Source organism: Berkeleyomyces rouxiae (genome assembly GCF_048999995.1).
Source record: "Berkeleyomyces rouxiae strain 22BRR77 chromosome Unknown BrBRR77_ptg000012l, whole genome shotgun sequence".
Classification (NCBI taxonomy): Eukaryota; Fungi; Ascomycota; class Sordariomycetes; order Microascales; family Ceratocystidaceae; genus Berkeleyomyces; species Berkeleyomyces rouxiae.
Genome location: NW_027396502.1, coordinates 599239 through 624941, shown reverse-complemented (window position 1 = coordinate 624941; position 25703 = coordinate 599239). Strand labels below are relative to the sequence as shown.

Here is a 25703-nt window from a genome sequence, read left to right as displayed (position 1 = left end):
TAAAGTGTGTCCACCCGCCCAGCCCAGAGGCTGTCCTTTGCTTGTGTGGCCCCAAACCTGGCCCAGAATCCTGGCCTCGCCGCTGATGCAGACCAAACATAAAAACAAAAACAAAGGAAACAACAAAGGGAAGTACAAACAAAGAGAGAAACAAGTAGGAAAAAGGAGGTGATGGCAGCGCAAACGCGCTAAGGGGGAGACCCCAAGGGTACGCCGTCTCTAGGTGGCAGAGGGGGCGCGGGAGGGGCCGCGTCTTGCGCCTGCGTGTCCGGCCTCATGCGGCGGTGAGCCAGCAGGGCCGTGGGGGCTTTGGCTGCTTTGGCGGCCAGCCAGCAGGCTCCGCGCTTGGTACCGATCAACTTCTGAAAGAAGCTGCTGGACACCCGCTGTGGGTTGTGGTGGCAAACCCAGATGTGCTCCGGGCTCGTGTCGGCTCCGCAGAGGGGACAGGAGAGCACGGCGTCCTCGTGCTCGAAACGGCGGTGATAGGCCGCAAAGTCGCCGTGTCCTGACAAAGCTGTCAGCACCGCGCGGGCGAGGTTGCGATCGGTCTCGTCAAGGAGACTTGTCCAAGCCTTCTTCGGGGCCTGCACCGGGCGGCGCAGGTGAGGTCTGGAGTTGCGACCCTCTGCCTCCCACCAGGCGCGAAATGCGGTAGTGACCCGGGCGCGGAATTCACTGCGTGCCCAGGAGAGTGACATGCCAGTCCTTGTGGTGATTATGTCTGCACCCCACCTGGCTTGTCTGTCGGCGAGCTCGTTGCCCACGACATCGGAGTGGCCTGGAACCCAGATCGCTTCCACCTTAATGGCTCCATCTGGCCACGGTCTTGGCCGCGGATGGTTGGCGTCGGGACGTAACCAGTCCGCGCAAATTGTTTGGGCTCTCCGAAGGTGTTCCTCGGAGGTTCCGGGCTTGACGTCCCGGGACGTGAGTCTACTCACCGCTGCCATGTTGTCTGAACAGATCCAGACTTTGCGGCACCGCGGTTTGTCCCGCAGGTCGACGGCGGTTATGGCCTCGGCAATGGCCAGCACTTCGGCGTCGTGCACCTCGGCGCGGAAAGGGACCGGGCGGTTTCCCGAGAGCAGGACCTGTCCCCCCTGGATAATTACCCAGCCGGCGCCAACCCTGTTCGGACTCAGCTTCGAGCCGTCTGTGTATAGCCACAGGTCTGAGGGGGGGGAGGAGCGGACCAGAGCGAGGTGTGCTGCAGCGGCAGCCTCTTTGTCACCCCGGATCGGGGCCCGGGTCGAAGGTAGCTTGCCCTTGCATGGCGGCGGGAAGCTCGTGGACAGCTCGTATGGGAGCATACTCCTGAGCTCGCCCAGTATGCCCCACATTGGCCTTATGGAGCCGAGGGGGTGGTTTGGCGGGGCCAGCGCGACTCTGAGAGCAGCCGACCCAAGGAGGTTGTCCAGCGCATAGCGCATGGGAGGGAAGCCCGATGCGAGGTTGTATATTGCACAGGGTGTGGTGCAATATAGCGGCAGGGCGGCGCGGAGGCCTCTGCGGACGGTGCGGTCGAGGAGGCTTGAGGCCCCCAGTAACCCGCGGCTCAGCGGGGCGTCGGGCGGGGTTGGGCGCCACCATGTGGCCGCAGCGTAAGACAGCTTGGCAACCACGCATGCGCGGACCGCCGTGAGGGCACCCTTGATCGGGGCGCCTTTCCAGCACCCGGATGCAGTGATTGAAAAAAAAAAAAAAAAAAAAAAAAAAAAAAATTCACAATCATGTTGCTCGATCAAGCAGAACAAACAGGTCGTTTTTTTTTCAAGAAAAAGAAAAAAAACACCGAGATTGAGAGAGAACGAAAAAATGAACTCCTAAGCTCCGAAGTGCTTAGGAGGTGAGGTGACGGGCTCTGCCGGGGTTCGAACCCGGGGCCTCTTGCAACTTTGAGGTTGTCCCAAAGCAAGAATCATACCACTAGACCACAGAACCGAATCCTCTGGTGATTGTTGATAAGTGATGAACTACTTTAATATATAACCGATAAAATTTGCAGCACAAAAAAGATTTTCAGCTAACCCCCAAATATACAGGCGTTCTTTTGTTCGTAGGACATCATAACCCTATTGTTTGCACAAATATCTTGGTCTTGTCTCTGTCAATAACGAAAAAAAAGAAACTAGAATTACATCGTTGGAATAATTGAACATGTTTTAGAGTTTCAATTGACTTTTAGAAGAATCAAATCATTGAGCTAAGCATAGGTGAAATTCTAGCTAGCTTTATGTGTATTAGAAGCATTTGTTATTTAATCTAGCTCTTGTCTTGCAAAGCTGACTGATTGAGGCTCTCGTTTGAATTGGGGGAATGTTGATACTACTTGCATAACGTTTATGCATAACCATGTGTCTTTATGCTTACATTTGTGCAAGGACACAAACTGGGAAGTTTTAGATAAAGGTGGGTCTGTTCAGACACCCAGCCACACTTTGGGAGCAGAAGGGAAGGCGATCCCAGCACATTGGCTCATCAGTCTGGAGTGCCAACTATCAAGACAAATGGTTGTGCTGAAAAACAGGCTTTGAGAAACCTGGAGCCTCGGAGCTATAGAAAAAGCGGGGAAGCCACTTGCTAGCAGTGCAATGATAAGCCGTCGACGAATAGTTTGAGACCGCAGTTGATGAACTAATAGAGACTACACGACCAGCCCGACTCTTTTTTCCACCGTATCTTCCCGCTCCCCGATATACCACAGCCCAGCACAACCTCCCTTCCACCATGGCCAAGACCAAAGCGCCCCCGCCCTCCACCGACTTCCTGCCGACCAGTCTCACGGAGCCCAAGCTCCCGCTGCCCGCCATGATCGTCTTCGACCTCGACTACACGCTCTGGCCGTTCTGGGTCGACACGCACGTGACGCCGCCGCTCAAGGCCGCAGGCGCCTTTGCCGCGACCGACCGCGCTGGCGAGTCGTTTGCGCTGTACCGCGAGGTGCCGTCGGTGCTGTACGCGCTGGCGCGCGCCGGCGTGCGGCTGGCCGTGGCGTCGCGCACGAGCGCGCCCGAGCTCGCGCGCGACATGCTAAAGCTGCTGCACGTGCCTGCGCCGCCGCCGCCGCCCAGCGCCGTGTCGCAGGTACAGCAGGTGCGTGCGGGGCGCAGCAGCGGGCGCGGCAGCGGACGTGGAGGCGGCGGCGCTGGCGGCGCTGGTGGGTCTGGTCTGGATGCTGATGACGAAATGTTCTGGGAGAAGCCGCGGCGCGCAATCGACTTGTTCAATGCGCCGCTGGAAATCTACCCGCGCAGCAAGGTTGAGCATTTTGAGGTCCTGGCGAAACAGACGGGCATCAAGCACGAAGATATGCTGTTCTTTGATGACGAGAGCCGCAACAGAGAGGTTGAGAGCTTGGGAGTTACAATGAAGTTGGTTCGAGATGGAGTCACGTGGGATGAGATTGAGAAGGGGGTGAACATGTGGCGACGTCGCCGAGGATACTCGGTTGAGGACGGCGTGGAATAGAATATCTAAGGACCAAAGGCCAACTCGGCTGCCATGAGAAGCTGAAAATACTGGTGTGGCATAATTCTATAGAGCGCTTCTGTGCCGCCTTGATAAGACATACAAGCTGGGAGCTACTCGCTCATACACTTCCGACTAGTTAGGCACAAAAAAGGAAAAGAAAACACAAGATGACAAAATGACATTGAAAAAAAGAAGTGGTATCGCATCCCCGGCCCCTCCCATTGGGACTCAAAATTTAGAGCCGCCAAGATAGCATGTTCTGCCAAAACATAGTTTCCCCGCTACATTATCGGCATCGTCTATGCCGAGGGGGCGGCGACGCTCTTCTCCGCCTGCTCTACCGTAACAGTCTTGGCAGCCACGTCGTCAGTAATGGCCAGCTTAGCCATGTTTGCGGTGGGCTCCTCGGCCACAACTGTCTCGTTGCTTTCTCTCACAACTGGAGGAGTCGGAGGGGTAGCAGTGGTAGCAGTGGTAGTAGCGATAGTAGCGGTATCGGTCGTAGCAGTGGTAGCAGCAGTAGTAGCAGGAGAAGCAGGAGCAGCGGTGGTAGCGTTCAGCGTTTCCTTCTCCCAAGGCTGTAGGTAGGTCTTGGATATGGTGCATATCCGCTCTCTGCGCGGTTTTCCGTCCTTGCAGCCGACACTGAGGCACTCTAGTCTAGAGCCATCGCCGTATGGTTGCCAGATCATGGGACCGGTAGGGAAGCTCTTGTGGCCGTTAGCCCACTCCAGCGAGCCAGACCATGCAGGGTCAACGGTTGGCAGGTCGCCCCAGTTGAAGTCGAGCTCGCCGCCGTACTGCTTGGGGAGGTTCTTGGGGTCGATAAAGGAAGTCAAGACTTCGGTTACTTCGTTGGGTGCGAGGATAAAGATTTTGGAAACAGTGGCGGGGTCAAACCACCGCTTGATCCAGCCCCAGATGGTGGAGAAGAAGGCTGGCGCACCAATGACCTATGACGAGTTTTGTTAGTAATGTGAGCGCAGGCGTGGACGAGCTCATCTCATGGATGGTGGTGTTACTCACAAAGATACCTAAAAAGCGAGCCGGTTAGCTGGGCATAAACAAGAGCCAGAAGGAGACAGGGAAAACGACGACTTACGATCAAGGGTTTCGGGATAGTTGGCAGTAGCCAGTGTGCTAGCTACCTGCATGTGATTCTTCAGACTCCAGAACTGGCGAAGACTAACTCCAGTTACATCGATAATGTTGGTGCTCATGGAAATTGGCATATGGGAGAACTGGCGGTCCTGGAGCTGAGTGGTGAGAGGGAAAACAAACTGGGATAGGTTTTCGTACAGCGCAAAGAGCCGGAGCATGCCGGCAGGGGTTTTGCCGTCGGTCTTGGCGTTGCTAAAGTTTGTTGTTGCGCCCGTCTTTTCATAGTCGATAACGGACTTGCTGTCGAGAGAGCGGATTTGAAATGTATATACAGGGATGCCTTTGCGATCGCGACGGCCGGTCCATTGGGGGTACTAGAACGGAGGATGGACGGGTTAGCGGGGACTTGCGGGCGACGGCGACGGAAGCAGAAAGACGTCATACCAATATACGGCTCTGTTCATAGGCTTCGATATCAATGGTCTCGTACAGCACGTTGATGTCATTGGCCTTGCGCCAGTCTTCCGTGTCCGAGAACTGAGCCAGGGCATCTTCGGGAACCCAGCGGCGGGCGCGGAGGAAGCGACTAGAGAGGTAGAAGAGTTAGAAGGGAATCCAATACACGAGACTGGACCAGTCTTACATAAGCGTGGCATCGTCGTGGGAAGGCGGAGGTCCGGCCGTGAATCTCCCCTTGGAAGCCAAGAGGGTCTTGAATGACTTGAGCGCCGCAGCCTCTGACTCGGTCAGATGTTCCAGGTGGCCATTGGGATAGGCGAACTCGGCGCCTGCAGCAGAGGCTTTGGCGTCGGCGCCAGTCTGTTCCGTTTGTGAGGGGGCCATAGCTGGGGGGCGTGTGTAAGTCGGTGGTTTTGTAGGAGGGCGATATAAACGGCGGAGCTGCAGGAAAAAAAGGATACAGAAGAGGGCTGAAGGAGGGACGATGAGGGCGCGTCGGATGGAGGCGGACCGGATGGGAAGGGAGGACGAAGACGAAAAGGGCGAGCGGCCAAAGGGCGGAGGGAAAGGTGGAGAGGATACAGGAGGAGAGCAAGCAAAGGAAGGCAAGCCAGCGGCAAGAGAGCCTTGACGTCGGGTTTATGCTGGAGGTAGGTAGGCAGTTATAGCTGGTTATAACTGGATTTGTCGTATTGGATTGCTGGCAGGGCGCGGCCAAGACGAGTAGAGCAGCTGCCAGATGGAGCAACACGGGGTAAAAACACGGAGAGAGGCAAGAACGGATCGCTGAACAGAATGGACGGGAAGTTGCCGCTGCACAAGGGAAGGCATGCAGTGGCACTTATGAAGACGTGATGAGTAATTGCTCGGCCAGCCGCGGACAGCGGACAACGTTGGACCCAGCGGCAAAGGTTGGCTGAGCCTTGGACGGGGGGGCTGCTATATTCGCCAAATATAGCAGTACTTTATACCTGAAGTTAGTCATGTAATTCAATTCACAGGCAGGCGGGATTCTGGAACCTACCGCCTGCCTGCCTTGGAGTAGCGCCCCCCTGGCCAGAGCCCGCCTGCCCGTCTGGCGAGGTACTTCTCCCAAGCAGGCAGGGCACATAGAAACGCTTGTACCTGGTATAATCCCACATCCCACGTCGGCCCCGGTGTGGCCAGTTAGCAAGCAAGACGTTGACTCGGAGGGCGGCTATCAGCAAGAGAACAGCTTTGATTTTTAATCTCGACGAGACACCATAAGCGAGAGAAATTGGCGCGTTTTCGCCGGCGGGCGGAATAGCGGACTAGCGGGCTAGCCTAGGGGTTCTCTTTGGGGCTGGATCTCGTGATAATATCTAGCTGCGTGACAGCTGGATGAGTCTGTCTGTATGTACATGCACACATACTTGGCCATCCGTCTCGTCCACGAAAAGGAGCCTGCTGCCCAGCCCCTTATTGCATGATCCGCGAGGCCGCTGTGCGTGAGGCCCTTTCTCCTGAAGACTCATGAAAAGTCGCTGGCGTTCTTTGAGATTCCGCTTGCAAGGATGGGCACCCTTACCGTCCCTTTGTTTGCCGAGTTTTGTCTCTGCGTTTTCCTATTTTTCTTTTCCAAAGCCCGGCTGTTCCGCTTGACTTGTGTCGTTGGGGACCCTTGGTCTCTCCCTGGCTGCAGGGAATGTGACGTCAGTTGCCACACGCGAGATGCGAACCTTTCTGCTCCTCCTGGCACCCACGACAACGAGACCAGAGTTGAAGCATATTAACATGTCACTTGCTTCGCAAGCGCCAATTAATCCACCGATCTTCCCGGCTGCCGCTGACCTGCCGCTGACCTGCTGCGGTGCTAGACGCTTGGAAAGCTCTGGCTTGGGGCTCGGCATAGGGCTGATCGTGGCTTGCCCCCAACCGCCATGCTGGGCTACAATCGGGCTGTCGGACTTTAGGAGGCCGAATGTAATGGCCCGCTACGGCATGGGACAACTAAGCTAAAGCCAAGAAAGTCCGACGTTCCGGGGGTACAATGCTTTTTAAGCTTAAATGGTCCCGGGCTGACCATTTTCAAAAATCACCAGCTGGTGGCAGCTGTCACAGAGATAAGCTTCTTCAGTGGGGCCTATCGCAAGGCTCCAGAAAAAAAGTTTCGAGCAGAACAACCACGAAGCCGCAGGGCAGGCAAGCCAAGGCTTGAAGAGCATATTGCGCCTGTGATCGCGACAAGGACAAAGTCACTCAACGTTGTTTCCAGCAATTGCAAGCAGCCTTCGTATTTTCAGCCATGCCCGCTCCTCACCGCAAAGCCGGCGGCGCCCTGCGGCGCAAGTACAAAGAGGGCAAAACAAAGGACCGCCTTGAGCGCCGCAAGGAGACTATTGCTAGTATTGATGAGCTCATCAAGTCTGTCGAAGAGTTTGTAAGTGCACGCGTTGCGCTGACCTCACAGCAGACCCAAAGTATCCATGGCATGCTGACCCGCGGAATCTCTCTCTCACCAGGACATCAAGGCTACGCAAGTTACCAATTTCTCCGACCTCCCGCTCTCCGAACCCACTGCCGACGGCCTCGAGGCCTCGCACTTCAAGGTGCTCACCGACATCCAAGCCCGCGCCGTCCCGCTGTCTCTCAAGGGCCTCGATGTTCTGGGCGCTGCCAAGACCGGCAGCGGCAAGACGCTCGCCTTCATTATCCCCGTGCTCGAGCGGCTCTACCGCGCGCGGTGGACCGAGTTCGACGGCCTCGGCGCCCTCATCATCTCGCCCACGCGTGAGTTGGCCGTGCAGATCTTCGAGGTCCTGCGCAAGGTCGGTCGCCACCATGTCTTTTCTGCCGGCCTGGTCATTGGCGGCAAGAGCTTGAAGGAAGAGGCCGATAGACTAGACAAGATGAACATCCTCGTGTGCACGCCGGGCCGCATGCTGCAGCACCTGGATCAGACAGCAGGTCTCGACGTAAATAACCTGCAGATCCTGGTCCTGGATGAGGCCGACCGCATCATGGACATGGGCTTCCAGACGGCCGTAGATGCCCTGGTCGACCATCTCCCCAAGCAGCGCCAGACCCTCATGTTCAGCGCCACGCAGAGCAAAAAGGTCTCGGACCTGGCTCGCCTCAGCCTCAAGGACCCCGAGTACGTTTCCGTGCACGAAAAGGCCACGACGGCCACGCCAACAACGCTGCAGCAGCACTACATGGTGATGCCGCTGCACGAGAAGCTGGACATGCTGTGGGGCTTCATCAAAGCCAACCTCAAGAGTAAGATCATTGTGTTTTTGTCTTCGGGCAAGCAGGTGCGCTTCGTGTACGAGAGTTTCCGACAGATGCAGCCGGGTGTGCCGCTGCTGCATCTGCACGGTCGGCAGAAGCAGATTGCGCGGCTGGAGATTACACGCAAGTTTTCGCGCGCACAGTTTTCGTGCCTGTTTGCGACGGACGTTGTAGCGCGAGGTGTCGACTTCCCGGCCGTTGACTGGGTTGTCCAGGTCGACTGCCCCGAAGATGCAGACACGTACATCCACAGAGTTGGCCGGACGGCGCGATACGAGAGTGTCGGCAAGGCCATCATGTTCCTAGATCCGAGTGAGGAGGAGGGCTTCCTAAAACGCCTGGAGCACAAGAAAATTCCCATACAAAAAGTACACGCCAAGGAGAAGAGGAAGCGCAGAATCGTCGAGAAGCTCCAGAGCATGGCGTTCCAGAGCCCGGATCTCAAGTACTTGGCACAAAAGGCATTCATCAGTTACACGCGCTCCGTGTACCTACAAAAAGATAAGGAGGTGTTCCATTTTGACGAGCTAGATCTGGACCAGTTTGCCTCTAGCCTGGGTCTCCCAGGAACACCACAGATCAAGTTCCAGAAGGGAGAAGACATCAAGAAGATCAAGAATGCGCCGCGCCACGGCCTTTCAAGCTCAGAATCCGAAGGCGAGGACTCGGACGGCGAACCCAAGACGAAGTCGAAGAAGAAGGAGGTGCGCACCAAGTACGAGCGCATGTTTGAGCGCACGAACCAGGACGTCTTTTCCGGCCACTACACCAAGCTCGTGCAAGACGGCGAAGAAGATGACGGCGATGATTTCCTCAAAGTTAAGCGTGTCATCAATGTCGACTCAGACTCAGAAGGCACGCCCGACGCCGACGCAGCGCCTGGCGCTAAGCCCAAGGTGCTTAACCTGGGTGGCAAGGAGCTGATTATTGACTCCAAGCGCCGCGAGAAGCTACTCAAGTCGAAGAAGAAGCTGCTCAAGTACCGCGGGGCGGCCGAGAAGATTGTCTTTGACGACGACGGCAACCCGCGGGCCATCTACGAGCTCAAGAACGAAGACGACTTCAAAAACGAGGGCCCCGTCGAGGAGCAGATCCGGCGCTTCGTCGCCGAGGAGGCCCAGGCGCTCAAGGACGTCGATGCCGACGACAAGCAGGCGGCCAAGCAGCGCCGCAAGGAGAAGCGCGACAAGCGCAAGCAGCGCGAGCGCGACGAGGAGATGGGCTTCGTTGCGGCAGGCGGCAGCGATCGCGACGCCGATGCCGGCGCCGGTGGCGATGACAGCGACTCCGACGGCGCGGATGCCGGCGTCCAGCTGGACGGCGGCGACTACGAAGACCCCTCGGCGGCGCTGGACTTTTTGCGCAGCCTGCCGCTCGCGGGCACCAAGGACGGCGACTCCGACGGCGACTCTGACGCCGGGGCCGGCGGCCGCGCGCCTGCAGATGAGCCAAAGGCGGGCGGTAAGCGGGCAAAGAAGTGGTTCGAGGACGATTCGGAGGAGGAGCGTAGAGAGCGCAAGAAGAAGCGCAAGGACCGCAAGAGCGGGCGCAGAGTCATTGAGATGGACCACGAGCCCGAGACTCTGGCGGACTATGAGGCGCTGGCTGCAGGTCTGCTAGACTAGACGGCGCGGAGAACGCGGTGCGGGCGTTAATGGGATGCGGGGGGTCATGGACTGCCACCGCAGCAGCGTGGCGGCTGTTTCCCACATGTACACACGAGTCATTTTCACACTTCAAAAGGATGGGGCTAGCCAATTGATTTCTGTTATTTTATTGTTTTTGGTATAACTGCACGCGTCCTTGCTTGCTGGGCTATTCATCAATGTTGTTCATTATGCATGTCTTCTATACAAAGTTTAATATTCCCTTGCCAGACCAGACCGACTCCGCCAGTGTCTGGCGCTACCTCTGCCGGCCCAGACGCTCTTCCAAGTCCTCTGTGAGTTCATAGGCAGGCCTGAAGCCCTGGCCATCCGAGCGCTTGAGCGCGGGGTTGGGATACGTATCGTTGACGCCGCCGAGCGACGTGTAGCCCTGGTCGTAGAGCTCGCAGTACTCAACGCCGAGCTCGCGCAAAAAGGACCAGATCTCGGTGTAGTGCCAGTCGATGATGGGGTGGATGCGCATGAAGCGCGGCCAGTCGCCGTCGGTCTCGTCGAAAAAGGACAACTGCGCGCCGTGCGGATCGGTGCGGCGCGTGCCGACAAACACGGCGCGCAGCTGCGGCGTCGCCGCTAGGTAGTCGGCCAGCGCGGCCTTCATCGGCTTCGAGCTGCGCGCGAGCTGCAACCCGTACGTGGCCGATGTGCGCGCCACAAACGCATCGACCTGCGGGAACGGGTCGGCGCATTCAATGTAGATGCCGTGCAGGAGGGGCGGCGTGGACGGGCTGGCGCAAGCGGCGGAAGGGGCGGCGGGCGTGGCGAGGCGCTTGTGCAGCGATGCCAGAATCAGGACGAGCAGAACAAGACAGTCCTTGCCGCCGTTGTACGAGAGCGAGAGCTGGTCAAACCTGGGGACGGGCGCAGGGCGTACAGACGGTTAGCGTAAGGAGTGGGCGGGTGGGGGAAAGCAGGAGGACGGCTTACGAGTATCGCTCCAGGGCCTCGTCGACGATGGCCAGAGACGTCCGTGTTTGCGCCTGCACGGCGGCCAGCGCCGGGTCTGTGTCGGGGGTCGCAGGGCGGGCCAGCAGCGCCTCGATCTTGTCGTGCATCTGGCGACAGGCCTCACGGAGCGCCATGGCGGGCTGACTGATGAGGAGGCGGGGAGGGGAGGGGGCAGAGAGGAGAGGCAGATGGATTGCGGAAGTGAAGCGAGGCAGAGAAGCGTCCGGTTTCAAGCTCGCATCAGACTGAAGAAAAAAACGACGGCGGCTCACAGCTGCAGAAGACGAAGAGCCACGACGACGAAAGTGGACTGGCCGGGAGCAAGAGAGACTTGGCTTGTTAGCACTTGGCTGGACTAGCTGGCCGCTATCGACGATGGGCCTGGCCCCCTCTTGGGCTACATGTTTTAGCAGGGGTCCTTGTGTACAGGGACCTGCGGTACAGCGGCCCAGGGCGCTGAAGCGTCTCTCACAGGCTCTGAAACACCGCTGCATACAGGCCATTGGCAGTGCTGGCCGGTCTCGTATTCTGCCGCGCCTCACCGCCCTCTGGCTGCCCGAACAATGACATGTGATAGCTGGCGAAAAGCCTCAAAAGAGATGAGAAACAGAGAGAGAGATATATCTCACGAATAAAGATCCGGGGGTATTCGCATTCTATTTATGGAGAAAAAAAGCAGTCGTAGAAAATTGCAAGACTTATGTGCAGAATATAAAATCCAGAAAACAACAACAGCGAGGGAATATCATCGAGTATCATCAAGTAAACAAACAAGCCCAAGCCAGGCCGAACCGCCAAGCGGGCCACCACGGGCCGCAAAAACCTCCAACAGTAAACACAGGAATCTAAAAATAAACAAGCGAAACATCTAATCCAAGACAAAGGCACACATCACCGCCGTTCGCCCCACGACACCGGCTTAGTTGCCCGAGATGCCCAGTCTCGCTCCGTACATGCGCACACGGTAGATGCATGTCTTGTCCTTGTCGCCGTAGTTGGTCACAGCCACGACGCGGATGTTGTCCGTCTCGACGCCGAGGTCGGCCAGCTCCTGCGGCAGCTGCTGCACGTACTCGCGGCTGTGCTCGCTGGCGGGAAAGGTAAAGGCGCCAATCTTGGCGAAGCCGTCGATGCTGAACGGCTTGCCGACGGGCCGGCCCTGGTCGTCGTGGAAGACAGGTAGATGTGTCTCGGCAAACTCTTGCACGCGCTTGCGCACGCCCAGGTCCTCAATATACGCCCACAACTCAATGTCGCGCGGCCGCGCCTCTTCGTCGAGCGTAGCGCCCTTGACAACGTGCTCCAGGACAAAGTACTGCGGAACAATCATGTGGCTGAGCTGGATGCTCACCGTCGTGCCCTGGCGCAGGCCGTTTTTGGTGATACCGATGGCTCCGCACCAGCACTCGCCATCGTCGGCCCAGCCCGACAACACTGTGGCCGGCTCAATGCTGGACACCGTGTCGCCCTTCCACTTGCTTGAGCCGCCAATCTGCTTGTTGCGCATGGCGTCTTTGTTTCTGAAGAAGGGCGACGACAGGTGGGGAACCACGGAGGCGCCGGCGCCGACGGTAAAGTAGTTGACCTGGTTGCTGAGCGTCGAGTTGTAGTCGGACCGGATCTCGTGGCTGGACAGTGCGCTGAGTTGACCTTCAGTTGTAGCTTGGCTGATCATTTTGCTGACAAGGATCTTTACTTGGGCATGCGTCATGTGCGCGGCAGAGGAAGCGGCAGAGGCACTCTTGATGGCCTTTTCCAGATTCTTCATCAGACGCTCTTCAAGAGCCTCGATTTCCTTGCGCATGAGATTCTTGGTGCGCGAGAACTCGCGGTCCATCTCTTCTATCAGCTGGGCGCGTGTGATGACGCTGTGTGAAGCAGCGTTGCCAGGTTTGCCCAACGCATCAATCTTGCCGCTCAACTCGGACAGACGCCTGTCGTTCTCGCGATGAAAGTCCCGCCAGGCTTTGTCAGTGATGCCAGACTCCAACGTCGCAATGTCGGTCTTTTTGGCATAGCCATGCTCCTCCAGGCCTTGGATCACCGCATCCCACTGACGGGTGGACGAAATCTCGAACTTGCCACCACGTGTTTTGCCCATGTTGAAGAAAACACCGTCCTTGATGAGGCTGTCGCGGATGCCGTGGTAGAGATTTGCCGGCAGACGCAGAGTATCGCCGCCTCTTTCGACTACCACCAAGTCGGGAAGCTTCTGTTCTAGCCATTCGCGGGTATTGGTATTGAGCGAGTTGCTCTTTTCTAGAATCTCGAGTTTTTTCTTTTGCAGCTTGAGCTGCTCTCTAAAGCTCTTAAATATGGTCGCGTTTTCTTCGAGGCTACTGTCGTTTCCATGGGCCAGATATAATATAGGCTCTACACGGACTAGTGGTATGAACTGTTCCAGGTTGTCCATGATGCCATTGCTGCTGTCCCAAACAAAGTCCCAGTCCTTTAGGGTTGGATTGGTGGTGTAGTGGGCAGAGACCCAGTTCCAAGATGTCACCCAGAAGACCAAGACCATGACCACCAACGTTGCCTTGATGAATAAATGGGCAGACCCGACTATGAGAGAAGATTAGCAAGCTGCTGCGGGCCATTGGAATGAGAGATGTGGCTTACCAACTGTTTTGTTGACCATGGTCGTGAATGAAGCAAGACTGTAGATCCCGCCTTCTCTGTTGAATGAGGAATCTGACATATCAGAGCGCTTATCGAGACTGGGCGCCGGCCGACGGCTTTGTGGGGAGTGACGTTCAACTTGGTTAATCTGGTTTGCAAGGTCCTCCTCATCGGTGCCGCAAACAGTCTCGCCCTCCACAGCATCCAGATCATCTTTGGAGAAGTTTGCGGGGGAGGAGGGCCGGGGTGCGATATCGTAGCTGGTGCTGGTTTGGTCGGGCGACAAATGGTCTCGGCTGTTTTGCGCCAAGTCCATGTCTGAATCTGATTGGGGGTCTTCCAGGCCGGTGATCTGGGCGTGCTCGAGGAAACTTTCTTGCTGGGCGTCTTCTTGGCGGCGGCGCGCTGGCACAACGCGCTTCCTGCGGGTGAAGCCCGCCGGGGACAAGGCCGACGCATCGTGTTCTTGGTCGCTGTTCTTGGGGTCGCGTGAAGCAAGAGGGCTGTAGCTCGGAGTCATGGCTTCAAGTTCGGCCTTGGCCTTGCGCTGGCGGAGGGCCGTCTCCCGGCGGCTCTGGCGCGCATCAGGGGTCTCCTGCATGAACTGCTCCATCAGTTCGCTGTTGACGCTCTCGGCATCGTCGTCCTGGTTGCGCAGGGCAACATCAATGGCGGTCTGCAGGTCTCGACGGCGGCCCTTGAGCGGGTTGTAGATGGCGTAGTTGATCTGGGCGCCGTAGGTGCTGGTGAAGCGCGTGGGCAGCGGCGGCAGATCGTCTTTGATGGCGGCGCCCGAGGCGAGCATGGCGTCGGCCGGGCGGTTCCGCGTCAAGCGGCGGGACATTTGGAGGCGGCGGATCGAGGGATGGAAACAAGAGGATTGTGGGCGCAAAAGCGACGAGACAACGAGAGATGGAATCCTTGTTTGGTTGGGCTTTGCGGTGGTGGAGAGGCGGCAGCAACCAAGGGGGGGGCGCGGCAAAAAGGCGGAGAGAAAGATGCGAGAAGAAGAAAAAGAAGCTGCAGTGACGGCGAGATCAGGAACTGGTATTCATAGTCACGGGGGTTCGGCGGTCAAAGAACAGAAAACGCAGCCGCCGTCGACAAAGAAGGGCGGCCAGACGGGCGGTGATTGGCCAGTTGCGTGTGGTGTGCTGGCGAGCTGGCTGGGCTCCAACGAAACACAGCAGATAGGTCTTTGAGATTGGCAGGATGGCCGAAAGAGAACAAAGAGGCCGGACTCAAAGAGCAGCGAGGGCGCGTGTCGTGTCGGAAACGATGAGGCAGGCCGTGGTTCTCGATTTTTGGGCTGGCGCGTGGGCCAAGGCGACAAAAGCGGTCAAAGAGGCAGGGGAAAAAATGGCAGATGATTAGATGGTTATTTTGGTTCTTCTAGGGCGGCGCCACGACAACAAAGAATGGCATGGAAGAGGAAATAAACAATGGAAATTGGTTAGCCAATTAGAGGGTGTTTGTGTAGGTGGAAGAGCAGGGATCAGGGCGCCAGGGGCAGACAAAGAGAGGATTGGGGGGGGAAGTTTAGTGGGTGGGCGCTACAGTCTCACAGTTTAGTGGGTGGGCTCTGCAGTTCAGTGGCCTGGCGCTCTATTCCAGCTCTATAACTTGGTGGGTACACGCTGTGGCCCAGTGCCCGGTGCCCGGCGCCCAGACTTCTGCACGCCGACTTCCGTCTCCGTCTCCGTCTCCGCCTCCGTCTCCGTCCGGGCTCTTCTACTCCCCCGCCTGCGCAAACATGTCCTCGGTTTCAAATCCGACTATCCCCCTGTCCGCACCGTTAGGCAAACACTGTAACGATCGCATCCATCTCGAATCCCAGGCTTAAGCAATTCTTTATGCAGCCTTCACCGCCCATGCACCCAAGCCCCAGCCCAGCCCAACGCAGGTCTGCTTGCTTGCTTCCAAATGCCGCCCTACATTCTCGCACGTCGTCCCATTTCCATTTCCATTTCTGGGCCGTAGAGCCTAGAGTCGTTAGGCATCTGTGAAACTGCAACCAAGCCGACGGCACGTCCCGAGACAAGACAAGACCGAGGCTTTGGCTTCAGCTCCAGCTCCAGCTTCGCGGGGCTTCTTCTCCAGCGCCTCACAGCGGTGTTTGATGTCATTTTTAGCGGCCGCACAAATCTCTACCCCGCCAAAACCACCTGCAATAGTGGGGCGGTGATGATTTTCAGTTTTTTTTTTCTTCCTCTTCCTCCTCCTGTAGTTCTGCACTCAAACTCCGCGTCCACTCCTTTTCCCCCCTCGTCCTCCTGGTCGGCCGATTCTCCCTCCTTTTTTTCCTGCTCTGTCTGGCCGTGAAACACGCGTGATCGCCTCTGTTATCTACATCTTGCGTCCTCCCCCCCCCCCCCCCAGATCCCCGATCTTGCCCCCTCGCCCCAGGCCCTTTGCACCCATCTCAGACCCGGGCGAGCCTCCGGGACGTGCATCTGCTGCTCGATTATTCCCTCCCTCTTTTCTCTCTGTCGTCTGCTTCTCGCTGAGATTCCCCCACAATGGCTGACGAACTCGCCCACGTCCTGTCCAACACCCAGTCCAGCGATGCCTCCATCCGCCAGCAGGCCGAGGCCGCTCTGACCCAGGCCCGCGTCAACCCCGCCTTCCCCACGACGCTCGTGACCGTGGCCGCCCACACCGCCGTCGACACAGCCATTCGCCAGTCCGCCCTATCCGTGCTGCACCGCTTTGTCAAGAAAAACTGGAGCCCCGACGCCAGCCCCGACGATGACGAGATCTCGGACGAGGCCGACGACGAGCCGCCCGTCGACATCTCCCCCGACAACCGCGCCCACATCAAGCACTCGCTGCTGGAGCTGGCCTTGAGCACAGAAGACAACCGCAAGGTCAAGAGCGGTGCCAGGTGAGCCCTCCTCTCTTCAACACCGCCCGATCCCCCCGTCCGCCTGTTAACACTTCCCGCAGCCAGGTCATCGGCCGCATTGCCGCCTTTGACGCCCCCGACAAGTGGCCCGAGCTACTACCCACTCTCCTCGCTCTTGTTCCTGCCGGCCAGGACACCCAAGTGCATGGCGCCTTGAAAATCATCGCCGACGTTGTCGAGGAGAGCCTCTCCGAAGATCAGTTTTTCACTCTAGCCCGCGACATCATCAAAGCCCTCTCAGAAGTCGCCTTCAGCACTAGCCGCCTGCCCATGCACCGCGCCCTCGCCGTTTCCATCTTCCGGGGATGCTTTACTCTGCTGGAGATGGTCAAGGAGGAGCACCCCAAGGAGGCCAAGGCATTTGGCGACGAAATCATCACTGCCTGGGCTCCCTTTTTCCTCAATGTCCTCAAGGCTCCCTTGCCCCAAGAGCCCATTACTGCTTCTGGCCAGCCCTCATCGTGGAACGGCCCCGTGGCGCTCAAGGTACAGGTTGTCAAGACCCTAATCAAGATCAAGACCGTTCTCCCCAGCCTGATTGTCCCCCACAGCATAACTTACTTTTCTCTGGCTTGGGCTGAGTTGCAAAACTTGCGCGAGGCCTACAAGGTCTTGTACATGGACAACGAGTCCCAGGGTCGCATGGAAGATGTCGACCAGCTGCCCTACACTCTGGACCTGCTTGTACTGGACCAGCTCGATCTCGTGCACCAGTACCTTCGTGCCCCTCCCGTCCAGGCGCATCTGCAGCAGGAGCTGGCCGCCCACGCCGCGAACCCCGAGACGACCCCTTGGATGTCCGAGGTTGTGAGCATCCTCATTGCCTACTCTTGTGTTACTCAGGAGCAGATCGGCCTGTGGGAGATTGACGCCTCGCTCTTCTTGTCTGAAGAGGCCCTGGTGAACGTCAACTACACTGCCCGCACGGCTTGCGGTGACATGATGATCAAGTTGGGTGAAATGTTCCAGGAAAACATTCTCAAGGGTCTCTCTACCCACACCAAGCCTCTGTTTGTCGGATCCAACGACTGGCGCGTGCAAGAGGCTGCCTTGTCTCTCTTCAATGCTGTGAGCATCGACTTCAAGGAGACCTGCACTCCTATTTCCGATCCCACTTGCCAGTTCTATCTCGAGCTTGTCAACTATGCCATCTCCCAATCCGAATCAGAGCTTCTTCGCGCCCGCGGCTACTTGGTTGGCGCTTCTCTCACTTCTCTCTATGACACACCCGATGATCTTGTCATCAGCACCATTGAGCACATCAACTCTGACACGTCAGAGGTTGTGCGCGTCTCGTGCATCAAGGCCATCGAGGAGCTGTGCCGCGCTGACCGCATTTCTTCCGACACTCAACCCAGCGTTGTTGCCGCTGTTGGCCAATTCATCGCATCCAAGGATACCGCCGAAATCAAAGAATCAGAAGAGCTAGTTGTTGCCCTGGCTGAAGCCCTGCGCAACCTCGTCATCGTCGACCCCAGAATAGCCCTATCGGACCAGGTCAACCCTTGCGAAATGCTGTTCAATCTAGTGTGCACGGCTGCTTCAAGTTTCCAGGTTACCTACATCGTAACTGAGGCCTTTGAGGAAGCCGCGTCTAGTCTCAGCCCCAGCGGACACTTTGGTGCTCTGAGTGCCAAGGTTCTCCCCATCCTGACGTCGGTTATTGATCCGCAAAATCTAGGCGAAGATGACCCGCTTGTCGCATCTGCTACAGATCTATTGTTAACGCTCATAAGATGTGGCTCCAGCCCTTTGCCTGCTGGCTTTGTCAACGCTACACTCCCCAAACTCAAGCATATTCTAATGGAATCTGAGGATGGTGATATTCTGCGCCCCGCCTGCGAGTGTGTCATGTACATGCTTGCTAACGACCATGAACAAGTCTTCAACTGGACCGAGGGTTCGCAGAATGGCCTTGACACTTGCCTGCACATCATCGATCGCCTGCTTGGCAACGCCATCGAGGACAATGCTGCATCCGAGGTCGGTGGTCTTGCTGCCGAGCTGGTAGAAAAGGCTGGCCATGAGAAACTTGGCCCCTACCTGTTGCAGCTGCTGACGGCGGTTGCCACTCGCCTGGCTACTGCCGAGGCCGCCCCTTTTATCCAGTCCCTGATTCTTGTCTTTGCTCGCCTGTCAATCACGGGCGCCAGCGATGTTGTCGAGTTCCTTAGTCAGATCAACATTGGCGACCACAACGGTCTGGAAGTTGTCATGAGCAAGTGGCTGGAAAACTCTTCCACCTTTGCCGGATACGACGAGATCCGCAACAAGTAAGTTGACGCCGTCTATATAGTGCAATACCGCCGTGTCCCATGATACTAATTTATTATATAGCGTCACTGCGCTTTCGAACCTGTATGCCCTCAACGACCCCCGTCTAGTTCAGACCATGGTCAAGGGCGACCTGATTACTCAAAGCGATGGACGCATCATGACCCGCTCGCGTGCCAAGAAGAGTATGACTTCCTTTTCCCATTACCGCCCACTATGAAAACTACTAACATGGCAGCTACAGACCCCGACCAGTACACCCTAATTCCAGTGACCCTGAAGATCCTCAAGGTCCTCATCGATGAATTGATTTCGGAGCAGAACCTCAAGGCAGCCGAGGCTCTGGGAGCTTCCGAGACAGTCAACGCCTCTGCCGAGTTTGAAGACGACGACGGCGACGACGCATGGGAGGACGAAGAAGAGGCGCTGGGCATGCTCGGCGGCAGCACCAAGTCGGACCTCCTCAAGTTCCTGCGCAGCGGCATGCGCGAGCGCGATGACGAGACCCAGGAGTACCTGACTCAGTTCTTTGTCGAGGCTGCGCAAAAGGACCTTGCTGGCTTCTCAGAATGGTACAAGCTGCTAAATATGGAGGAAAAGGCCAAGTTGGCTGAGCTTGAGGCAACTGTCGCTGCGGCGGCTGCGTCGGCCTAGAGCTTCTGTCTAGTCCCGGCAAGCAGTAGAGGAGGAAGAAGAGGGGGGGTGCTGAAAACAGCGGTTTGGCGGATGAGTTGGTTTGCGATGATGTTCTCATGATGATATCCCCGAGGGTTTTATGCGGTTGCTTTCTTCTGTGTTTTATTTTTTTACGTCGTCTTACCTCTTTTCTCTCCATGTTGAATATGTTGGATGCAAAAGAACTCCCAAAAAAAAAGCAGTCATTGAAGTTGTTGAAAAGCAAAACAGGCATTAGTAAGTCGGCAGTTAACTTCTTTTGGGTGGTCCAAGATGTAATTGAGAACAAGCCTTTTTTTTGTATTATAACTAGTGAAGTTATTGGATATTCACAAACAAGTGCGCCGCCCGCCCTTTCCTCCCTTCCTTTCGTATCATAAGAAAATTGCATACAAGAAAAAAAAAAAGTCCACGTGTGCAGTGGTGCACACAAATTAAAGAAAAAGAGAAGAGAAGGAAAAAAGATAGAGACGTAACGACATAACAACCGACCAAAGTCCCAGAGATTGAACCATTTCACACACACCGAGCTGGGGATTACAGTCGACCCTAACCCTAGCCCTATAGTCCCAAAGTGTTGATGCTCGTGTAACACAAGCACTCACTTACACCGACTCGACAGCCACATCGGCGCTGCCAGCCTTGGTAGCCTTCTCGTCCTGGGGCTGGGCAAGGCTACGATCGGCAGCGTAGGTGCTGGAGGGCACCCAGCTGGCTGAGTTGATGGGGGAAGTCTCCTGCATCATGCGGTCGACCTGCTCGAGGGACAGGCCCTTCATCTCGTAGACGAAGAAGTAGGCAAAGACAAAGGAGAGGATGCAGAGGGAGCCCCAGACAAAGAAGACCTTGGCGCCGAGGTTGGCGCTGTTCTTGTCGTCGCCGACCATGTAGGGCGTGATGACGGCGATGACGGTGTTCCAGCACCAGTTGCTGGCGGTGGACAGGCCAATGCCGCGCGAGCGGATGGGCAGCGGGAAGGTCTCGCCGACAATGACCCAGGCGGCGGGGCCCCAGGTGACGGCGAAGAAGAAGATGTTGATGCAGATGAAGGCAATCATGGTCTTGACGGCGCTGTCGTTGTTGACCGACGGGCGGCCCTCGGTCACGCCGATGACGGCGACGATGAACTGCGAGATGATCATGCCCAGCGCGCCCCAGATCAAGAGGAAACGGCGGCCGAAGCGCTCAATCGACCAGAACGAGACGGGCGTGGAGAGCACGTTGACGAGCGTCGTGACGAGCGAGATCATGAACGGGTTGCTGATGGTGCCAAGCTGCATGAAGAAGGTGGTGCCAAAATAGAAAATAAAGTTGATACCGGTGAGCTGCTGGCACATTTGCAGGACTGGGAACGTGCGTGTTAGTCTGGACTCCTGGGAGGAGAGAGAGATTGCAAGGCGGGTGCGGGGGAAACTTACCGGTGCCCAGGATAGTGCGGCGCAGGTTGGAGCTGGGCTCGGTGATGGAACCCTTGAAGCAGGCAGCCCACGAACCAAGGTAGCTGGTGTCGCTGGTAGCCTCCTGCTCGATTTCGTGGTTGGCGATGATCTCGGCAAGCTCGTCCTTAATGTAGTCGGACTCGACGGGCTGGCCACGGATGCGGGACAGGGCCAGGGCAGCAGCCTCGATATCGCCCTTCTTGACGAAGAAGCGAGGAGACTCGGCTACACGGAGCAGTTAGCAAGGAGAGAACGAAAAAGGGTAGAAGGGAAGTGTTTACTTACGCAGAATGAACAACCCGACAGCAAGAATGAAAGCCCAGACGAACTGCACGCCGATGGGGATACGGTATGAGCCATGGTCGTTGCGCTTTTCGGTGGCATAGACGACGCAGTTGGCAATCAGGATACCGACGGTGATACAGAACTGGTAGCCCGAGACGAGGGCGCCACGGATCTTGCGAGGGGCAATCTCAGACATGTACAGGATGATGACAGCGGAGACAAAACCGACACCCAGACCGGCAATCAGGCGACCAAAGACGAAGAGGACGGTCTGATCAGTCGAGACGATCTGCAGCACGCAACCAACGGAGAAGATGAGGCAGCCGGCAATGATGGTCAGGCGACGGCCAATCCAGTCAGCGACATCGCCGCCAATCAGAGAGCCAAAGAAGGTACCGCAGGAGAGAATCGAGGTGAAGAGCGACTTTTGCCACGACGGCAGCGAGAACTCCTTGGCGGTCACGCCAATGGGCGTGCGGTCCGGAGAGCTCTCGTCGTAGTCGATGCCCGTGTACAGCCGGATGAAGAAGGGCATCGCAAGCACTCCCGACATCCAGCCCGTGTCGTAGCCGAAGAAGATGCCGCCAAAGGCAGCAAAGGCGCAGGTTAGGTACGCCTTGAAGGTCACAGGCGCCTCAATGCGCGAGAGATCTGCGGTGCCCATGGGCACAGCTCCGCCACCGCCCATGATGATGGTGGAATATAGAAGAGCGTGGGAAGGGGAAAGGATAAAAAGAAGGTGGTGGTGTAGAGGAGCAATGGAAGTGTGTGGACGAGTAGAGAAGGGAAGGTGGGAGAGATGGTGAAGAGGCTGTGGTGGTGAGAGACAAGCAAGGAAGATGAAGCCAGAAGGGAGCACACGGCATGTTTATATAGATTTTCCGGGCAGATTCCCTTTTCGAGCGGTTCCATCACGCTCGAATCTCTTTTCTCCTTCTTTCCTGTCGTCTCGCTTTCATGCTTGCTGGCTAGAGGGAGGATGGCGGGGAGGGGGTAGACCTGTTGTACCACCCTTTCCTATACCAGCCAAGGGTGGCCCCACACGTTGAAGTGCTAATAAGCTCTTGACGCTAGACAGTCAGTCGGTGTTGATCCATCTTCGCTGTGGATGTTGCTGGTGCGCTAGGCTCTGTATCTCGATGGCGCTCCATCTTCCAATACCCCCAATGCATCGTTGGGGGGGGGGGGGGGTGTAGAACTAGAAACACCTGCACCATCTATGCATGTGTCGTAGCAGCGTGTAGGGTTATTACCGGCTGTTCATCTGAGCTACTGGGGGCAGACGAGGTCTCAGTGCTACATCGCTGGCAACTCGCCGAGAAAGAATGTCACAATAACGCCTAGGGCAACTGGCTACGTGCGACATACAAAAGTGCTTGAACACTTGTCGTGGAAATCGGCTCTCGGCTCTCGAGTCCCCGAGTCCATTGCAAACGCAGTGCAAACAGCAACTGCACATTTCCAGCTCTGCGCCCAAGGCAATTACGCTCCCTGCGGCATGGCCGAGTCCTCGACTCGATCTTCGACCCCAGGATTTCGAGAACACGCTGCTGAGGGTAGTTGCTAAATCCTGCGGGGCCCCACCATGGACTGCCACCCACGAGTTTGGCTTGCCCTACGGATGCGTGGTGATGGCGCTCTTGGGGTGTGAGCTTTGCTGCATTGGGTAGTATGTTTCCGCCAATACAAACTTGAGGGGGGGGGCATATTACGTAGATCGAGCAGGCGAATGCTACTTTCTATGCTACACACACTTGAACTTGTTGATGGTTGGTCTGTGCTGCATGGAAAGAGGACGGACAGACCTCATGATCTCAATGGTCTTATTCCTTAGCTAAATACCGAGATACTAGTGGTGCTCAGCAGATGGCTGCTTACGGCGCCCAGCTCTCAAGACATGTGGAGGTAGGTTGCGCCAAAAAAAAAAGCTGGTCTTCGCTCTAAGGACATAACGCCGTTCAACTAAAGTCCGCGGACGCGCTACACAAGCGCAGAAACAGACGCGCCGCCCAAGGGTTTCTGTGTATATTGTCTAGCATACGAAGCCCGTGCCCCCCCTCTTGTCTCCTTTTCCTGCAACTGTACTAGCACTGGTACTAGCTCTCTGTCTCTTCTGCTGTTCCGGTCATGTGATGGAGTTGACGTGGATTCCAGGTGTTAAATGCCGTTCCTATGAAGTTTTTTCTTCACACGCCCCCCCTTCTGGGCAAAAGTGGTATTAACGCGGCTAGCTTACCCTTTTTTTTTTTTGCCTTTTTCCTTCTCCTTTTTTTCCCCGGATTATTGAGCCTGGACCATGTTCAAGCAGAAATCCAAGTTTTCTCCTCCGCGCAAAGGATTGTCTTTATCTTATTTGCCTTTATAGTTTAAACAAGATGATGGGAGAGGGGAGGGAATGGGAAGACAATACAGAACCTGCAGGCTTGACAGGAGGGTTCTTTTTTTTCTCCGTCATCCTGCATCCAGGACCCAGCCCGGTCCTTTTCTGTCTTCTTCGTTTTCTAGCTCTCGTCGTCACTCCCATGCCAAAGGCAATGAATGGGTGGTTGAAGATGGGCCGAATTGATGTCGCATTGGCACTAACTAATACCTGCACCTAGTTACATGGTAAACCATAAGCCGCGTAGAGCACAAGCGTACACTTACATACACGGGCACATTCAGGCAATATTTCCTGGGGATGGGTGACGTCGCATGTCAAGCTCACAGACTGACTGATGTCTCCGGAAGACTCTTTGTAGCACGACTTATTCAACTGCCCGACCAGCTGGCTGGAGGTCTAGATCCATGTGGCACAGCTTCCCCAGTCATTACGGCCCTATTTTATTTTGCGGGGCCCCGCGTGGAGCAACATATCCACATAACCTCCCCCGTATTATCGCTAGTTAGTCAACTATACAAAAGCACATGTTTACGTGGAGACAGCTGGACACAGACCATGCCTACAGGAGCTGCATGTGATTATAGGCTCGCGTTTCTATCCACAGAAGCAGCTCCACACCATGGCACAGAGACAATACTAGAGCTTGGGCTGGCAGGAAAACAATAGCCACGGCCTGACACCTCCTTCAGCCGCTCTCTTCACATCCCAGCCTCTGTCTGTCTCTTGATGTCATCTCGATACAGGTGCGAGATCTTGTCTCTAGGCCAGGCTGTTTGAAAAAGAAAAAGCGCCGAAGAAAGCCCGCCGGCACATGTCCTCACATGGCTGTAGAGTTACAAGCATCCAGACAGCCAAGTCCCATGTTTTCTCCAAAACCGCCCTTCCCTCCCCCTCCGTGTTACTTGACGTGCAGCGGCGTGGCTACATCTAAGCGAGCGCTTAAGGCACACTCCCAGCTCTCATTCCCCTTTTTTTTTCCCTTTGCCCACGCATACACTGCTTAGCCAAGTATCCCTCCTCGCGTCCTCGATCAACAGAGCACCAGACCAACCCGTCCAGTCTCTGCCTCCTGCAAGATGCAGCCCCAAGGAGAAATATAACCGCGGCCCCGTGATCACGATGCTCCTGCTGCTTCGACTCGCCGATTCTTCCACGGCCCTTCTACGGCGCCTCTTTCCGGGTCTTGTTTGCATCTTGTGCCCATCTCGAGACTCGACTTGACCGCCTCCCTGGTCTGTCAACCGTCCTGTCTCGGCTTTAAGACGCGTCAACCGGATATACACAGCCAGACAGACACACACACCATATGCAAGTAAAGTAAAGGCGCTGCCCCAGCCGGTCTGACAAGGGTCTCTCTCCCCCAGAATCGTCTAAATAGGCTAATCAGCAATCCCCCCCTCTGCGAAAGGCAATACGGCCGTGTCCGAGGCCCTTAGGAGTAAGCGCACTAGCAGGATTCTGGGGTAAAAAAAAAATTTAAAAAAAAAATTTAAAAAAAAAAAAAAAAAAAAAAAAAAGAATAATAGTAATAATAAAGGGAAGAAGGCTGCAAGCCTACTAACAAGCCGCTTTACCCAGACAGAACCCTTCGCTTCTGGCGTCTCTGTCGACTAGAGAGAAGGAGTCACAAGCCAGCCCAGTCCTGGGGCGGATAACCCTGGTCCCTAGAACAGAACAGGATTGTTGGGGAAAAGAGAGACAAGAGACAAGCCAAGGGTGGGTGGGTGACAATATCTCCGCACCAGACCGACGACCCAGGGCTTGGCCTGTCTGTCGTTTCCTGTTATTTCCCCAGATTCTCGCTGCATCTTGTTTTCTCTTCTCCGTATCGTTACCTACATCTCTTTGAGCGTTAGCCTCCAATACTGGATTCGGCCCGACTGGCTACTGAGACCGGCTTGCAGACGACGTGACTTTAACCTACCGAGATCATCTACGAATATATACAAGTCGTGGTAGGACTGGGGTTTTAGTCGTTCTGGGTTGCCGGTTAGGGTTTGCCAGCAGCTTACACCCAGTCTCCCCCAGATTTTCCCCAGCTCTTTGGAAAAAAGCTTGTTCGAATAGAGTTTAACAAAAGAAGCTATGGCTGTGGGTGGCGAGTACGTCTCCAGGTAAGCATTGGTCTAGCTATACAAGTACAAACGTGTGGGGGATATCAGTAACTATCAAAAGATGGACTCCATGAAGTTATTACAGCTCTTCCGGCTTTTTTTTTCAAGATG

General features: G+C 56.1%; 8 protein-coding genes across 8 annotated transcripts; 3 read left to right on the top strand and 5 right to left on the bottom strand.

Annotated features, from left to right (window-relative positions):
* Positions 1-188: 188 nt before the first annotated feature.
* BROUX77_007459 (uncharacterized protein) lies at positions 189-2162 on the bottom strand (the record flags this gene model as incomplete). Its single annotated transcript, XM_073752556.1, has 2 exons — positions 189-1652; positions 2142-2162. 2 exons carry the CDS (start codon positions 2160-2162, stop codon positions 189-191), a joined length of 1485 nt encoding a protein of 494 aa, XP_073601752.1.
* Positions 2163-2730: 568 nt separating this feature from the next.
* On the top strand, positions 2731-3471 carry BROUX77_007458 (uncharacterized protein; the record flags this gene model as incomplete). Its single annotated transcript, XM_073752555.1, has 1 exon — positions 2731-3471. The coding sequence occupies one exon, from the start codon at positions 2731-2733 to the stop codon at positions 3469-3471; it is 741 nt and encodes a 246-aa protein (XP_073601751.1).
* Positions 3472-3773: 302 nt separating this feature from the next.
* BROUX77_007457 (uncharacterized protein) lies at positions 3774-5418 on the bottom strand (the record flags this gene model as incomplete). The annotated part of the gene is made up of 5 exons (XM_073752554.1): positions 3774-4427; positions 4501-4508; positions 4577-4949; positions 5020-5161; positions 5219-5418. 5 exons carry the CDS (start codon positions 5416-5418, stop codon positions 3774-3776), a joined length of 1377 nt encoding a protein of 458 aa, XP_073601750.1.
* A 1882-nt stretch (positions 5419-7300) lies between these two features.
* Positions 7301-9911, top strand: BROUX77_007456 (uncharacterized protein; the record flags this gene model as incomplete). Its single annotated transcript, XM_073752553.1, has 2 exons — positions 7301-7435; positions 7518-9911. 2 exons carry the CDS (start codon positions 7301-7303, stop codon positions 9909-9911), a joined length of 2529 nt encoding a protein of 842 aa, XP_073601749.1.
* Positions 9912-10191: 280 nt separating this feature from the next.
* On the bottom strand, positions 10192-11032 carry BROUX77_007455 (uncharacterized protein; the record flags this gene model as incomplete). The annotated part of the gene is made up of 2 exons (XM_073752551.1): positions 10192-10801; positions 10878-11032. 2 exons carry the CDS (start codon positions 11030-11032, stop codon positions 10192-10194), a joined length of 765 nt encoding a protein of 254 aa, XP_073601748.1.
* A 785-nt stretch (positions 11033-11817) lies between these two features.
* On the bottom strand, positions 11818-14361 carry BROUX77_007454 (uncharacterized protein; the record flags this gene model as incomplete). Its single annotated transcript, XM_073752550.1, has 2 exons — positions 11818-13460; positions 13518-14361. The coding sequence occupies 2 exons, from the start codon at positions 14359-14361 to the stop codon at positions 11818-11820; spliced, it is 2487 nt and encodes an 828-aa protein (XP_073601747.1).
* Positions 14362-16036: 1675 nt separating this feature from the next.
* On the top strand, positions 16037-19350 carry BROUX77_007453 (uncharacterized protein; the record flags this gene model as incomplete). Its single annotated transcript, XM_073752549.1, has 4 exons — positions 16037-16401; positions 16464-18695; positions 18760-18881; positions 18941-19350. 4 exons carry the CDS (start codon positions 16037-16039, stop codon positions 19348-19350), a joined length of 3129 nt encoding a protein of 1042 aa, XP_073601746.1.
* A 626-nt stretch (positions 19351-19976) lies between these two features.
* Positions 19977-21783, bottom strand: BROUX77_007452 (uncharacterized protein; the record flags this gene model as incomplete). The annotated part of the gene is made up of 3 exons (XM_073752548.1): positions 19977-20716; positions 20790-21035; positions 21096-21783. The coding sequence occupies 3 exons, from the start codon at positions 21781-21783 to the stop codon at positions 19977-19979; spliced, it is 1674 nt and encodes a 557-aa protein (XP_073601745.1).
* Positions 21784-25703: the final 3920 nt, after the last annotated feature.